At 36.5% G+C, this 13,525-nt stretch overlaps 3 protein-coding genes across 8 annotated transcripts in view; 1 reads left to right on the forward strand and 2 right to left on the reverse strand.

Annotated features, from left to right (window-relative positions):
- Window positions 1-13,525, reverse strand: part of LOC108001532 (cAMP-specific 3',5'-cyclic phosphodiesterase) — a 319,149-nt gene that overhangs the window by 279,750 nt on the left and 25,874 nt on the right. For 5 of the 6 annotated variants that reach the window (XM_062078820.1, XM_062078824.1, XM_062078822.1 and 2 more), the window contains one exon: window positions 9,123-9,350. In XM_062078820.1, the coding sequence (XP_061934804.1) occupies window positions 9,123-9,205 (83 nt within the window). In that variant the 5' untranslated portion in view covers window positions 9,206-9,350. Of the gene's footprint in view, window positions 1-9,122; window positions 9,351-13,525 lie in introns of those variants that run through there. The other variant, XM_062078828.1, reaches the window with a different exon arrangement.
- Window positions 1,987-4,756, forward strand: LOC108001533 (probable serine/threonine-protein kinase kinX). Its single transcript, XM_062079079.1, has 2 exons — window positions 1,987-2,901; window positions 2,976-4,756. The coding sequence occupies exons 1-2, from the start codon at window positions 2,061-2,063 to the stop codon at window positions 4,721-4,723; spliced, it is 2,589 nt and encodes an 862-aa protein (XP_061935063.1). The 5' UTR covers window positions 1,987-2,060; the 3' UTR covers window positions 4,724-4,756.
- Window positions 4,587-6,564, reverse strand: LOC133666619 (uncharacterized). The gene is made up of 2 exons (XM_062078885.1): window positions 6,547-6,564; window positions 4,587-6,460 (listed from the first exon to the last, which is right to left on the reverse strand). The coding sequence occupies exons 1-2, from the start codon at window positions 6,562-6,564 to the stop codon at window positions 4,991-4,993; spliced, it is 1,488 nt and encodes a 495-aa protein (XP_061934869.1). The 3' UTR covers window positions 4,587-4,990.

The following is a 13,525-nucleotide window of genomic DNA, read 5'->3' on the forward strand; positions in this document are numbered from 1 at the left end:
ATTTCATTTCATAAAAAAAAAAAAAATGATAAAAACTTGTTGCGTCAGACGAAAACATACAAAGATAGAAGCGAAGGTAGAAGAGGGTGGGAGCAAGGGAGAAATAGGAGGGTGGAAGCAAGACAGATCGTTGCAAAATAAATGAACGTGTAAATTACATTTAGATCCGGTCCACCGATCGATACGTCAATCTAATGCAAACTTTCTCCCCTGTTAAAATTTCCCTCTCCCCTTTATTCTCTCCCCTTCTCTCCCATCCCATATTTTTTCACAACACGGGAGGCGAATCAAATCGATGGAACGACAGGGAAAGGAGGAAGAGGGGGGAATTTATGCATAACTCGTAAACGTCAAACTCGACAAGAGAAAGAGGATGGATCTAACGATAATACGCGAACAGATTCGAGAATAATGTTTCCAGTAATGTGCAACATCCACTCTAACGTTTACAATATATATCCTTCCCAGTTTCTGGAAAGAAAAAAATTGTTCCCGACAAATAAAGAGAAATGGAAATAAAAGGACGAAAATGGGACGAAAGAATATATACATATATATATATGAAATATCAGAGAGGATAAACAGAGAGGAAAATGAAAAGTAGAATAGAGGATATGAGAATGGACAAACTGAGAAAGACACGCGTTATATGAAAAATACGAGATAGAAATTTAAATTTACAACGATACAGGGAAAGAGAATAATTCTAACAAACTATTTCCAAATGTAACTGGGAAAAGAAAATTCAAATTTTAATATTATTCTCTCATTGCGAACGAGCGCTTGAAAAGAGACAAGACGAGCTTTTGATCAAGTTCTTTCCTTCTCAAAAATCGATTTCTCCATCGATCCAGTCGCTCTTATGGCGCCATAACTAACGATTCTTTTGTCTCGAACACGCAACGCATAGTGAAAATGCATTCCGCATTCAGAGGTGGGGGAGAAATTCTCGCGAGATTTCACGTACCATTTGCCGCATAGCTGTTTCTTTACGACACCCCGAACGATTCGCTGGCATTTTCAACGTCGGATCGTAAAAAATATCGATGATAAATCCATTATGCCCGACTTCGTTTCACCGCAGTTAAAAGGAAATAGGTCGAGGAATGAATCGGTCGCTATTAAGAAGATTTTGGTATTTAGAATTTAGAAGATATACTTATTAGGAATTTTAGAAGAAGGAGAAAAGTTTGAATATATCAGAAATGGAAAGTGTAAGGAAATGAAAATGTTTAAAAGATATGTAAGTCGAAACTTCACGTTATTTAAAATATATATATATGTGTGTGTGTCATTTGTAACGTGTTTCGCGTTATCGCGTTTAGCGCGAAATTGGGAAGAAGAAAGAAGATCGAAAGAAGATCGATCGATAGAGAATTTCTCGATACTCGATAACATCGTGGCTACGTTCAAACGAAATTATGAAATTAATGGAGTAAACGGAAATCAATCGTGATTTCCAACGAAATCTGTTGAATCTACAGTAATGGGTATCTGAAATATATCAACGTTAACCGCATTTGGACGAGCTCCAAAATTAAATCAGTATTTTTGACAAAGATGTGACTCACTTTAACCAAGTAGAATCACAAATAAAACTATTTTCTTCCTGGAATAATGCGTACTTTTGATAAAATTTACAAATAAATCCATCGGTTAGGTAAATTTTAATCTCGTTTTATCAATAAAAAGAAAGAAAAGAATTCACAGAATTTATTAGAATCATTTATTCCTTGTTATTATTTAAAATTCGTATGGAAATATTATGGCAATAATTAAATTACAAACAGGTTTATCACAGTAATTGAAATAATAATTATATTTGTTAATATAACGATAACAATTTAGTTACGATATATCTTTTATTAGAATCTCAATTTGATCTTCATTCCAACACTTTTACCTCGAGAAACAATTTCTGCTCTCAACTATAAATCCCTCGTGCATTTCTTCTTTACTCCTTTTCCTACAACTCTTCAATGAGAAACTGTTGAAAACAGGTGACCGTGATTCAACGTGATTCAGAAACTAGAAGCGATTAAAGCGAAAGGACCAACATCATGGACGAAGAAATAAACGAATGGGATGTGAGCGAGGATTTGACGGAGGATGATTTAGATTTCGACACTTCCAAAATATCCAAACCCTCGTCCGCGCCGGGGAGCAAACTTGAACAGATCGTCTCGGTTCAGACCCAAAGCACGTCCGTTCAATCGAATCCCGTTCAATCATTCCCATCCAAAGAAAATCCATTATTCTCCGGAACGTTCACGGACGAACGCGACAAAGAATCGAAGAATTCTATCGAAGAATCGAAGAACCAGGATGAGTTCAAAAAGTCCACGTCTCTGGGCCAGCTGGGCAAGGACGCGTCCCAAAAACATAATCCAAAATCGGGGAAGACGTATCGAAAATGCCAGCGCAAGTTCAAAGAGATGATAATAAATCGTGAACTGAAGAACGAGGAACTGGAGAAGCAACAGGGGGATCTGAAGCATCGATTGAACATCTTGGAATGCTCCATGCCGGCCGTGATGGTGTGGAATATCTGGAGGATGGCTCAAGGGACGTGTGTACCCAATCTCCAGCGTGTCATGGAGAAACAGTTCCAAGGCCCAGCTTCTGGGGAGGTGTATTGTCCGAGGACGCCTAGCAGACATTTCGATTGCAGAGTGAGGGAGGTCGAGGCAGAGAGGAAAGAGGCTCAGAGGAGGATGGACGAGGCTAGGAATCTTTGGACCGAGAAGGAAGCTCTGTTGGAGGACAAAATGAGGAGGTTGGGGGAGGTTAAGATCCTTCAGGAAGAGATGAAGGAAAAGATCGAGAAGCTAACTGTCGAGGCCCAGAAATTGAAAGAGGCTTACAAGGTGGAGGACGAGGATGATCGCTCGTGCGAGGCTGGTTAGTTGAACAAAAGTTTCCCTCGAAACTCGATTCGTTTGTAATATGTATTAAAAAATTATATGAATAAAATGGATCTCACGATCGAAGATCGGTCTCTAAGTTTAGATTTATTTATTGGCGTGCAGGCGAGTGCGGGGTAATTGAGTGCAAAAAGAAGTGGTTAAAGAAACTGCCTAGCAACGCGTCGATTAAATCGACCGATATCGAGTGTTTAGAAAAGCTTCAGGAATTGGCCGAGACCGAATTGTACATGAAGAGACAAATCGCCGAATTGGAAAATAGGGAGGACGCCTATATGAGAACGCTACAACAAGCGGACGATATGTGGTGTAAATTGGACAGCGATGTCGCAAGCACCATAAGCAGTTTGCAGGAGCAATTAGAAATGAAGACGGCTGCAAATCAACAGATGGCGGATCGCATCGTCGAGTTGGAAGATGTAATAGAGAAGCTCAGATCAAGACTGTCCACCTGCAGAGGTGAATTGGAGAAGTACCTCAGCGTGAGCAAGATAGAGGCTTTGGTGGGCAAAGAGGACGACTTTGCCGATGTACTTGACATAGATGTAGCGGTTAAAGTAGATATAAAAGAGAAATTGATCGGAGTTGAAGATTATGCGGAAATCGAAGAGATAGAAGTCCTAGCTAAGATTGATGTAGAGGAGAAGGATATTTTAGCAGTCCCGGAAATAGTTGACGACGAGGTGGAAGCGAAGCCAGAGATAGTTGATGTCGATGTGGAAGTGAAGCCAGAGATAGTTGACGATGAGGTGGAAGTGAAGCCAGAGATAGTTGACGAAGAGGTGGAAGTGATACCAGAGTTAGTCGATGTTGACGTGGAAATTAAACCTGATGTGGTTGATGATGAAGTAGAGATAAAACCTGATGTAATAGAGGCTGAGATGGAGGCTGTACCTGACACGATCGATGTTAAAATAGATACCGATGTTGTAAAAGTGGAGGATGAAGAAATAGAAATCAAACCAGAAGATTTTGTTTATCAAGAAGAAATGTTGGAAGAAGCTTCGGAATATTTGGCGCAAATAACATCTCTCTCTGAATTGGATAAATATGACGATGATTTTGTCTGTCCTGAAGGTTTCATTTGTAACGATGTAGTGCTCACTGAAACTGGTTTAACGGAAGAAGAAATGATTGCATTGAAGGAAAAACGTATCACGCCACAGGAATTATTAGAAAAACATGGGTGGAAAATAGACATAGAAGATCTAATTGCCAAAAAACCACCGGTGACCGTTATCGATGAACCACCTATTCCTATAACAGAGGAAATAAAAATTGAACCTCCGCCCATTGAGAAAATTGAACCTGTTGAAGTAGAAAGAGAGCCAGATGTTTTGGTGGAAAAGCCTATAAAAGAATATCCTGTCGAGGAAATTACACCTATAGAAGAAAAAATTGATGTACCTGAACCATTTGTGGAACCTGTTGAGGAAATTAGACCTATAGAAGAAATTACACCTGTAGAGGAAATTAGACCAGTAGAAGAAATTACACCTGTAGAGGAAATTAGACCGATAGAAGAGCCTATTGAACCTATTGCGGAAGTTATACCACCGGAAGTTATCAAAGTGGAAGAAAGACCTATAGAAGAAATCAGACCGGTAGAGGAGCCAACACCTATTGAAGAAATTAAACCCACTCCAGAAGTTTATCCCCCTGAACCTCCTATCAAAGTTGAAAGACCAGATATACCAATTGACATGGATAATATTATTATCCCACGAATGGAAATATTATCATGGGAAGATGATGTTGATACGATCAGAGCAACGATAGCGGTATTAATTATATTATAATATTTGTTCGATTTTAACTGCAAAATCATTTAATACGACCTCAAACTCTTTTAAATGTTTTCAAATTTAGGAATGTCCTGATTGCGTGACCGCGAAACAGGATGCCGACAAGTTGGCCATAAAGATGGCAGCATATACTGAAGTAAGTATCGCGAGAAAATAAACGATAAATATATTGTACAATTATAAAGCGATAAAACTATGAATTTGATATTTGAACTATTTTAATATTTACTTTCTTCAACGATTTAATTATATTGATCTTTTTCAGTCTGATGTAAAAGAAATAATCGCGAAAGTTAGAATTCGCGAAGAAATACCTCCGCCAAAAGAAATCGAAATACAAGTCGAGCCTGAAGTGGAGCCAAAAATTGAAATAGCTGCAGAAGCAAAACCTGTAGTCCGCGAGGAAATGGTCGAAGTAAAATTTGAACCTGAACATCCTCCAGAACCACCTTCTTCACCATTGGTGTCAACTTTAGACGTGGAAGACATTGTGGAAGATGATATATCAGAAGTAGTGCGTAAATTGGAAGTATTACCAGAAGTGAAAATAGAAGAGAAAGTTCCTATAGTAGAAGAAATTGCTCCAGAAGATATTAAAAAAGAAGAAGAAATTAAAAAGGAACCAATAGAAGAAGAAGAGGAAATTGTGGTACCGTTAGAATTCAAGGAAGAAATTAAAGAAGAAATACCAGAAATTAAGCCAGAAGTTGTGCCAAAAGTTGTACCAGAAATTGTGCCAGAAGTTATGCCAGAAGTTGTGCCAAAAGTTGTACCAGAAATTGTACCAGAAGTTGTACCAGAAGTTGCGCCAGAAGTTGTGCCAAAAATTGTACCAGAAGTTGTACCAGAAGTTGTGCCAGAAGTTGTACCAGAAGTTGTGCCAGAAGTTGTGCCAAAAGTTATACCAGAAGTTGTACCAGAAATTGTGCCAGAAGATGTGCCAAAAGTTGAACCAGAAGTTGTATTAGAAGTTGTACCAGAAATTGTGCCAGAAGTTGTGCCAGAAGTTGTGCCAAAAGTTATACCAGAAGTTATACCAGAAGTTATACCAGAAGTTGTACCGGAAGTTGTGCCGGAAGTTGTGCCAAAAGTTGAACCAGAAGTTGTATTAGAAGTTGTACCAGAAATTGTACCAGAAGTTGTACCAGAAGTTGTGCCAGAAGTTGTGCCAAAAGTTGAACTCGAAGTTGAACCAGAAGTATTAGAAGTTGTACCAGAAGTTGTACCAGACGTTATACCAGAAGTTGTGCCAGAAGTTGTGCCGAAAGTTGAACCCGAAGTTGAACCAGAAGTATTAGAAGTTGTACCAGAAATTATACCAGAAGTTAAACCAGAAATTGTACCAGAAATTGTACCAGAAATTATACCAGAAGAAATTAAACCAGAAGTTGTACCAGAAGTTGTATCAGAAATAGTACCAGAAGTTGTAATAGATGTTGTACCAGAAGTTGTACCAGAAGTTGTACCAGAAATTATACCAGAAGTTAAACCAGAAATTGTACCAGAAATTGTACCAGAAATTATACCAGAAGAAGTTAAACCAGAAGTTATACCAGAAATTGTACCAGAAATTGTACCAGAAGTTAAACCAGAAGTTGTACCTGAAGTTGTACCTGAAGTTGTACCAAAAGTAATACCACCAAAAAAACCTATAAGAATAAAGCCGGAAGAAGAAATTTGCACATGTCCACCTTTTCGTCCTCCTGTTAGTATGAACTTAACTACTACTGACTGTTTTTTAAACTCTTTTCAATCAATCGTTTGTGAAAAATTTTTCTTGTATTCAAAAGTAATCGTCTGATTAATTATAATATAACATCTTCCATGTTTGCCATTTCAGAAACCTCCTAAAAAGATTGAAATTACTCAGACGGAAATCACAAGGATCGAAACCGTTTATCATCAAATGATCACTCAAACAGTGACCGATGTCGAGACACAAACGAGTCCAAGACTACAAACCCAACAACCCCAATTAGTAACTATTACAAAAGCGATAAATCCAGATCCAGAAACGATGCAGCAATTATTGCAACTTAAAAAGCCTTTTAAGGAGCAGGAGATGTCCATGACGATTCAGAAAACTTCGAAAATTGCAAAAAGTTCGTCTCTTCATATGAAAGCTACAAGTTTAAGTGCCTATTCTTATCCTACTACTACTGCTGCTCCCTATGAAACTCTTTCCGCTATTATGCAATCTATGAAAACGGAGAGCATGAAACCCGGGCCAGAAAAAGAACTTAGATCCATCTATTATACCAAAAAGTCTGAAGAAATGGAGCAAGGGAAATGCAATTGTTGTAAATGTGGAAAGAAATTGCCCGCGATGTACGAGTCGGCTTATCCAACGTTGAAAAAACCTACCACCACCCAGCCGACTCAACACGAGGCTCTTTGCGCAGATTGCAAACTTAAAAAAGTTCAAAAGGTTCTGAAGGCACAAGATCCTTTGAAGAAGGTATCTAAGAAGTACACGTGTGATCAAGAGATCTGTACTTGTGCACCGACACTGACCAAGGGTCTCAAAAAACCTTTTCCATGCAAAATGAAAAAGGAAAAGATGGATCAAGGTTGTACAGCGAAGATTCCCAAAATGAAACGAAAGCCAAAAATGATGGACAATGATGAGGATCAAGATTCAGTGCAATGCACCTGCAGCGGTATAATAGAGACCAAAGAAGGACTGAAAAGAGTACATTGTGCCTGTGGTGACCCTGATTGATCTCGTCCTCGTAAATCTCGTCGTGGATCTAGTGATATCTTAACGAAATGTATTTTCGTTCGTCTATATTATAACACGAATTGTTTGAAACGTGATTTATTATGGACCATGAACGTTCATGAACTTTGTATGGGATTTTAGTCAAACTGGTGAAGTGAATGAAAAGTTTTAGTCCTTGTCTTTCAGTTTCTGAATACATAATGTCGTAAAGTCCACAGAATCCAATATCATTTTTCAATATTTTATTATAAATTTTATCATAAATTATATCAAATGTGTCTCATATTCGTGATATTGGAATCATCTAGTGAACACACGTTGATATGTATTTATCGCTTGTGAAATTAACTCATGAACAACCGATAGAATCGCACAGGTAGATGTTTCATTACGATGGTAGTTGAACATATTCAATATTATCCATCAATACTTAATAACACATAATAATACTTGTCAATTTCTGAAACATTTTAAACGGAATGGAAAGCGGTATTAGTTTAATCTCAAAAAAGAAAATTCTCTACAAGATTCAGTGGGCGAAGAATCTAACGGCAAAGGCTTTTGACTGAGTGAAACGGAGTCGATAAGATAAATACGACAAAGGAAACGGTACATAATTTTCAATAATGTCGTTGGTCGAATGACGCGCTTTTAAAATCAATAATGCTCAGCTATTGTATCGGGAGGCCATCCTTTCATTCGGTCCAAGCCATAATAGGATCAACCATGTTGGCATGAAATTAAATTTCAGATTATTCGACTAAGGAAGAAGAGAAAACATTTGTGAACATCCAGTATGATATCCAGTACGGTTTATTAATTGTTTCGCGCATATGGAAAATGTAAATGCTATCCGTCTGTCGAAGAAAGATCTTTATTTATTGTTGTGGTTATCATGCTTTTATCGCGTTTCTATGTAACAATTGATTTCGAATGAATTGGTGATAAATAAAAATTATTTAAAGCTCGAACAATTCTATTTTTGTTAAACGTTATTCTCGCATTAATAGAATGAAGGATATTAAGAAGATGCACGGCAGCAAGATTTCACTACCTCATAGATCAGACAAAGTAGTTGGCACCGTCTAATTACAATTTGTCATCAAGTAAATTGGTTTCAAAACGAATTTTCGGTTTAATCGAATGATTCATCGGGAAACGTAGCCATCGAACTTTTTGTATGATTCATTAGATCTATTTTCGTCTGAAAAGTCATTATATCTCCTGACTCGTTCTTTAAAAAAAGGATTGAAAAGTACAATTCGTGGACGCATTTATAAATTCTAATTCAGATTAAATAAAATAAACCGTCCAACAGTCGCACTATTGAACAATCGATACTATGAGCAACAAGTAAAGCGTGACGAAAGATCAATGAATCATTATCCACCTCTATAAAATATATATTCTGTATTTAATATATTAAATTCAAATTCAAATTCTCATTTGAAATACTTGCAAAAAGACACAACGTAGTCACAGAGGATAGAAAACTTAAACGCTCTCTTTCAATTATTTTATTTTTAAAATATATAAATCGCTCTTTCCAAATTTACACGTTTTCTATCCTACAATTGAAATTTCAAATTTAACTCATAAAATTTGACTCGTAAAAAAAATTCCAAGTCCAAATATTTGAGCCAGTTTGTCGAAAGAAAATCGGGTACTCACCGAACATTGGCCAAAGTGTGTCTCCTGGATCTGAGGTTGTGGTAGCCTCGCAGCTCACCGATGCTCCCCTGTTCGGCCTGCATCTTGGCCTGTGCAGTTGCAGCGGCACTGGCGATCACGTGGTGCTGGTGAGCCGGTGCACCTGCCGTGGTGATGCTTCTGCGCGATCGCCAACCCGTTCTGCTGCCTCCACCGCCACTCGGGGTTGGCGATTTCTTCTGGTACGGCCTACGGATCACCGCCCGCCAACGCGGTCCAATTTTACCAGCCAAAGGTTATACAGCTCTCGTGTAGGAGCTGTTTACTTGCTACAAGCTGGTCGCTTGTCACGCACTGTTTAATCGGACGACGCTTCCCCTTTTGAACATCTCAACTCGCCACCATTCTGCTTGTTCGTTCGATCATTTCGGAATTTGGGATAAATGGATCGTAGGCAACGATGTAGAGTGACAGACATTGCATGTGTGTATTAAGAGGAAGATAAAAGATACTTATTTATTTTGTGATATATATATATATTTTTAGGTTAGAATTTCGTAGTGTTTATTCAAGGAATTTAAAATTCGAAAAATAAAATATTTGTGTTGAAAGGAAGTTAAGGAATTATTATTTTGTCAATGGTACTTTGGGTTCTAGAGAAATCCGAACAAAAAAATTTGTGATATATATATTTTTAGGTTAGGATTTCATAGTGTTCCGAAGAATTTAAAATTCGTGTTACGAACAAAGAGGAAAAATATTTGATTGAAGTTGTGTTGAAAGGAGTTATTATTTTGTCAATGATATTTCGAATTCTAAAGAAATCCAAAAAAGAAGAAAAATTTGTGAATCATTTCCAAAGAAATAACACAGGAATCGGAAGAAATAGCGTTATTGAGAAAGAATAAAATTGTGTTATAATAAAGAACTAATCGTTGAAAGGAAGTTGTTATTTTGTCAAATGATATTTCGAATTCTAAAGAAATCCAAAAAAAGGAAAAATCTGTGAATCATTTCCATGGGAATAACACAAGGATTGGAAGATGGCACGAAGACTATCGGCAAACCATCGCGTATTCGCGTTAAAGCGAGAAGATTCTCGAGTGTTAATGCCACCCAGGTCCTCGTTGATTAAAGGATGGTGCTTGAGAATGCATCGATGTGCCCGGCCCACCCATGAAACATTCATGAACTTCAATGTAAAATTGTATTGCGCCTCACGATCGCTGTTAAGCATGTTATGCAAACGATTTCAACAAACTGTAGTCGCCACCAAGAATTTTAACCCAAACTTACTCCGATCGAGAACTCTCTCTAAACTCTCTCCATTTTCAAGATTGTCACGATCGGGAAAAATAAACTTTTTCCAAAAATCCGATACTCAACCTCCTTCTTTTAGATACACGTTGAAAATAGATAATCGAGATAACAAGGAAGAAACAAAATGGAGACTAACTTTATCTACTCGACTTGAATCTCAACTGAATGACCAGGATATAATCTATCCAGAGCTTATTCAAAATATCTTTTATCTAAAATAACGTCAAATGATTAAATGAAATTGACTTTTAAGACTGAACTTGTGAACCTTCAAAAAATTTTATTTTGTATACACAAGTACATAAACGGCACAAACTCGACATTGGTATATACTCTTTAAAGAACAAATGGAATCTGGGGTGAACTGCTACGAAGCAGAGCGATGGTATCTGTCATGTTAATAACGCGGCCCAATGTTCAACCTCGAAATCGAATTCAACGTGCAACCACGCTTCGTACGCTCTGAATAAACATACGCACAGCCTACGCGCTTGCAGCGCTAAGGTAAATATTTCCATTGCGTTCCAGCTTCTCTCTAGCCTAAGCTTTTGAGCGTAAAGGAGGGGGTTGAAAATTCCTGGCCATCGGCCAAAAAGCCTGTAACTGATCTCGTTTCAGGACGAAAGGAGGATGCTTTTCTAATTTCGGCGCGAGAATTAATCGATTTGCTCGATTCGAATTTATTGCTCCTTGATTTTTACAATTTTGTATTATTAAGGGCCTTTGACTTGAAATGATTTCACGCGCGAATCGAGGCATAAAATTTTTATATCGCCATGTTTTGCGTGTGTTTACACGTAAAGAAAGAAGAATTTGTCGAATATCAAAGTCTGTTGCGCGATATTTTAATAATAAAGTAATTAGATGCAAGATGCATCCTCGGTTCACGAGGAGTATCGCGATAAAATATCGTTTGGTGTTTTTCAGTTTTCTTGTTTCATTGTGAAACCTTACAATCCCATATAACGTGCTTTTATTTTTCATTCTATATTCTTTTCTCTATTTTCATAGCTATTTTCCTTCCCCCTATCGTCGATTTCTCAACGAATAGAAATAATTTCGTTATTCAAGGACGAAAAATCAAATTCGTCTTCGCTGGAGCCAATTTCATTTTACCGTATTCCATGCATGCAAAACTGGAAAACACATTGGAAAATAATATTTCTATTCCCACGACTGTCGAACTCGGATTAAAATGTGGTTGGATTCAAGGTCTAACTTCAGATAAAAGGATCTAATTCGACGATGTATTATTCTACCCTTTGTACAAGATTACACGTAAAGAGTTTATCTATTCGTGATATTTTAAAAAATCGAACAAATAAATAAATATTGTCGAAGTGCATCGATTCGTGGTGGTGAAGAGTCACTGTTAATAATTTTGAGAGGAGAAAAAGCGAGAGAGATTCGCAGCTTGGCGATTCCAAGTTAAAAAGGGAAATGCGAATTCCAATATTTGTGAATTAATATTGCGTTAACAGGATTGTTTTTTCTTTTATTCGAATTCTCTAATTGACGTGTGATTTTCTTGCCACAAAATTCGAACAATCAAAATATAACGAGATCGAAAACGAAAAATGGTACAATATTCCATAAGAATGCGTGTTTTTTCTTTCTTTTACAATTTATTTTGCTTTATTCCATCTGTTGTTGTTTTTGTTGTTGTTTCTTTTCTTTTCTTTTTTTTACGATGTAAATGGAGAACGATAGAGATCGAGAGAAATGGAAAAAGTGAAGTTGAAATGTTGAAAAATTGAGGTCGTGCGTATTTCGTATCAAGATTCCAGAAGAAACTGATATCACACTTTTGCATTCGAGAAATTAGAATTTAAATAGATATATAACTCTTCCATTAAAATCTCATCCTTTCATAACTTTTGGATTACAAATATATATTCTCAAGAAAACAACCTAACATAGCCTCGTATTATTTTAAACAAAGTTAAAAAAGAAATCAAGCTTCAATAAACCCTAAAACTAACATTCAAAGTTGTGTATGTATATAATGACGACATTCGACTGAACTTTTCCATCGAAATCTCATCCTTTCATAATATTTGGGTTACAAAGAATCTTCCAAAAAAAAAAAATATTCTCAAAAGAGCAACCTAACGTAGCCTCGTATTATTTTAAACAAAGTTAAAAAAAAATCAAGCTTCGATGAACCCTAAAACTAACATTGACAGAAATTAAAATTTAAATAGATATGTAACTCTTCCATCAAAATCTCATCCTTTTGGATTACAAAGAATCTTTCAAAAAAAAAAAATATATATTCTCAAGAAAACAACCTAACATAGCCTCGTATTATTTTAAACAAAGTTAAAAAAGAAATCAAGCTTCAATAAACCCTAAAACTAACATTCAAAGTTGTGTATGTATATAATGACGACATTCGACTGAACTTTTCCATCGAAATCTCATCCTTTCATAATATTTGGGTTACAAAGAATCTTCCAAAAAAAAAAAATATTCTCAAAAGAGCAACCTAACATAGCCTCGTATTATTTTAAACAAAGTTGAAAAAAAATCAAGCTTCGATGAACCCTAAAACTAACATTGACAGAAATTAAAATTTAAATAGATATGTAACTCTTCCATTGAAATCTCATCCTTTCATAACTTTTGGGTTACAAAGAAAAAATATTCTCAAAAGAACAACCTAACCTAACGTAGCCTCGTATTATTTTAAATAAAATTAAAGAAGAAATCAAGCTTCGATGAAGCCTAAAACTAACATTGACAGAAATTAAAATTTAAATAGATATGTAACTCTTCCATCGAAATCTCATCCTTTCATAACTTTTAGGTTACAAAGAATCTTCCAAAAAAAAAATATTCTCAAAAGAACAACCTAACCTAACGTAGCCTCGTATTATTTTAAACAAAGTTAAAATAAGAAATCAAGCTTCAATAAAAACTAACATCGAAAATTGTGTATGTATGTAACGATGACAATCTAGATGAAAATCCTCCCTCTGCCCTCCCCCTCCCCCTCCCTCAAATCCAAGAAATTTGAAATTAATTCATCTCTCGTCCGCCGAGACAACATTTTCTCTAACCGTATCTGAAACGGTTATTATTTCCATCGATGGCAGAGGTGG

This window comes from Apis cerana, linkage group LG8, assembly GCF_029169275.1.
Source record: "Apis cerana isolate GH-2021 linkage group LG8, AcerK_1.0, whole genome shotgun sequence".
Taxonomy (NCBI): domain Eukaryota; kingdom Metazoa; phylum Arthropoda; class Insecta; order Hymenoptera; family Apidae; genus Apis; species Apis cerana.